This window comes from Olea europaea, chromosome 3 (genome assembly GCF_002742605.1).
Source record: "Olea europaea var. sylvestris chromosome 3, O_europaea_v1, whole genome shotgun sequence".
Lineage (NCBI taxonomy): Eukaryota > Viridiplantae > Streptophyta > Magnoliopsida > Lamiales > Oleaceae > Olea > Olea europaea.
Genome location: NC_036239.1, coordinates 6,658,434 through 6,661,642, shown reverse-complemented (window position 1 = coordinate 6,661,642; position 3,209 = coordinate 6,658,434). Strand labels below are relative to the sequence as shown.

Genomic DNA, 3,209 nt, shown 5'->3' with positions numbered 1-3,209 from the left:
ACATGTAAAGCATGAGTGCATGTGCAAAAAAAAAATGTCAAGTATCACATCAACAAGTACAAGTTAATTAAATTCTGCACCATATCTACAGTTCCTAGTACATACCTATTCCAATATTCACATCATTGTCGACAAGACTATCAAACCCACATAAGTACACAAAAACACCAAAAAATTAAAAAATATGCAATTTAAAAAAAAAAAAACTCAACAAGCACACAAAATGCAAAAGATTAAACAAATGTATTGATGGAATATGAACAATGCACAAAGAATGGATGCCACAATTTTCCTTTCCTCAAACTTATCCATAATATTACCCTCATTGTTGAAATAAAGTAAAAGTTCAAATAAGTATAATTGAAGAACAAAATAAATCGAAAGCACAAGAAATGGGGTAGCTAGCACTTCCCTGATCAGTATGGAGGTGGTGAAAAACTTGGACCCACAATGCCGTATGTGGAGCTAACCTTTTCTTGTCCTGTTGAGATCTTCCTGGCGGCATCCTGCAAAAGTACAAAGGATGTGTATTATATCTCATGGTGATAATTGATGAACTTAGGTGCATGAAGGAATTCATGTAACGCACCATTCTCCCAAACTTGTTTGATAGTGCATATATAAATCATGTAGGGTGTGTGTAAGCCACGAACTTAGTTTCATAACAAGTTATAACTTAATACTATTTCAACATTCTTGACTCGTGCATAATGCATTAGTACTTGTTTGAATATAAATGGGTGAAGGATGACCTAGAACTATTAATAATGTCGAGAAAAATTGAAAAACTCCTAGGCTAATGTAAAACAAAATAAATAAAGGGTAAAAACGTTGGGTTACCTCCAAACCAGCACTATTTTATAGTCGATAGCTTAACTTTTGGCACATGTGTTTTGTGGCACCTTAAATATGGTTTGGGAGGTCCTGGCCTAGGGTTGTCAACTAGCCAAGTTGAGCCAATTCGAGAGCTAAAACTCAGGGCTCGAGCTCGGTTCGAGTAAAATCAAACAGGCTTTTTTCAAGCCTAAGCTGAGCCAAGTAAAAGCTCAGCCAGAAAACAAGGCTTGACCTGAGCTTTCGGCTCAGGCCTTAGTGAGTCAAGCCCGAGCTGACTCGATTTCTCTCTCTCTCTCTCTCTTTTATTTAATTGTATTGGCACAACTGTTGCCGCCTTAAGAAGGTAATAGCCAGCTGCCTTATTTAAGGCATCAGATTGCTGCCTTAATTAAGGTAATTAAGGTAACAAGCTGCTGCTTTAAAAATAAGGCAGTGCTTGCTGCTTTTTTTTTTTTCTTTTTCTTCTTTTGGTTTTTTTTTTTAAATAAGGCTCGAGCTTAAGCCAGCAAGCCACATGGGCTGACTCAGGTTAAGCCCAAAACCTCAAAATGGGGCTCGACCCGAGTCGACGAGCCCAATTGACATCCCTAGGTCCTGCGTAGTTTGCTCAATATGTTCTTGTTCCGCAATGCAGTTATCCTCCGAATTTTATCCCTATCCTTCTCCAAGTAGTGTGACTTTCTCTCCTCGTCCTATAAATCCCACATTGAATGCCTCATTCTCCTTTGAATCAGTGAGAGTGGATGGAGAGTGCACTACACAAGCCTCATGAACGTCTGGTTGTTTCTTCAACGCAAAATTATAGGGGATTCCTATGTCAACCACTTCAATCTGGAAACGGCTTTCAGGCTCAGTGAGGTATTTCATTACCTTGAAAACATTAAAAGAAACTTGCTCCTTTCCCAACTTCAAAGTTAATTGTCCTTATTGCACATCTATGAGAGCTCTTGCAGTAGCAAAAAATGGTCTTCCCAAAATAATAGGCACATCATTATCTTCTTCCATGTCCAAAATCAAGAAGCCCGCTGGGAACATGAGTTTATCTACTTTGTCCAATACATCTTCAATAATCCCTCGTGGATGTGTAGGTGATCGATCAGCCAGCTGTAGAGTTACTGTAGTTACCTTAGGTTTTCCAAATCCTAGTTTCCTGAATATAGAGAGTGGCATCAAATTAATACTCGCACCAAGATCACACAATACTTTATTAAAATAAAAATCACCAATTGTGCAAGGAACAGTGAAATTCCTTGGATATTTCAGTTTTGGTGAGAGCTTTTTCTGGATCCTAGCACTGCACTCTTTGGTTAACATCACCGTTTCATGTTCCTCTAACTAGCGGTTATTCGTTAAGATGTCTTTCAGGAACTTGCCATAGCTAGGCATCTGGAGTAGTGCATCGACGAATGGGATGTTGATGTAGAGCTTTTTGAAGATTTCGAGGAACTTCTTATATTGCTGCTCCATCCTATACTTCCCCAATCTCTAGGGAAATGGAATGTGTAGTTTATAGGGGTTAACTGGAATGGTGGTCATACTCCGTGATGTTTCTGAGCGCTCATTTGATGTGGATTCACGTGTCTGCTCACCTTGCTATACAATCTCTACTTCCGTAGAGGGTGTTGTCTCATTATTTACACTCCGCTTCTCAATGTATCTCTCAGGTAGTTGCATCCTACTTCGAGTTGTGATCGCTTGAACATGCTTCCTGGAATTTAACTCAGTATTGCTTGGTAAAGTATTTGTGCCCTTTTCGTTATAGCGAGTGCCATCTGTCCCATCTGCGTCTCCAAGTTCTTAATTGCAGCATCCTGAGTTTGGAGAGTCGTTTTAGTCTTTTTCATGAACTGGTTATTTACTTCCATTTATGTCACTGTCTTTTCCATGAACTTTGTAAACATCTCTTCCAATTGAAGTGTCTTCTCCTGCTAAAATTGCCTGTGGGATCTATTCTGATTTTGGATACCACCCCATGAAAGATTTGGATGTTCTTTCCAACTGGAATTGTAAGTGTTTGAATTTCGATAGTTTTGTTGATGTTGACCCCATTGCATGTACTCTACTTGTTCCATTCTCTGTGATAAAATTGGGCATTCTGCCGTACTATGATTCGCTCCACATTCTTCACAATTTGGTTTTCGTGCATATGTTGCATTCGCTGACTGTGACATGCTTTCCACCTTGTGAAATAGTGAGTCAATCATTGCAGATAGGGCAGGATATGCATCAATTTCGCACACTCCCGGTGTTCTTCTCTGTACGACCCATTCTGATGTCCACATAGCAGATGTAGTAGCCATAGTCTCGAATAACTTGTGTACCTTGTCAATAGTTTTAGTGAACAGTGACCCGTTAAATGAAGAGTCAACCAT

At 39.3% G+C, this 3,209-nt stretch overlaps 1 protein-coding gene across 1 annotated transcript; it reads right to left on the bottom strand.

Annotated features, from left to right (window-relative positions):
• Positions 1-2,172: 2,172 nt before the first annotated feature.
• LOC111377730 lies at positions 2,173-3,209 on the bottom strand. Its single transcript, XM_023000860.1, has 3 exons — positions 2,804-3,209; positions 2,437-2,618; positions 2,173-2,322 (listed from the first exon to the last, which is right to left on the bottom strand). Exons 1-3 carry the CDS (start codon positions 3,207-3,209, stop codon positions 2,173-2,175), a joined length of 738 nt encoding a protein of 245 aa, XP_022856628.1.

Bases quoted from the DNA above. Each gene is read 5' to 3' on its own strand.
- LOC111377730 (XM_023000860.1), bottom strand. From the start codon at position 3,209: ATGGTTGACTCTTCATTTAACGGGTCACTGTTCACTAAAACTATTGAC. The intron at 2,619-2,803 runs GTATCCAAAATC...TTGGAGACGCAG, and splicing joins TCCAAATCTTTCATGGGGTG to ATGGGACAGATGGCACTCGC. The intron at 2,323-2,436 runs GTATAGCAAGGT...CCATTTCCCTAG, and splicing joins CCTCTACGGAAGTAGAGATT to AGATTGGGGAAGTATAGGAT.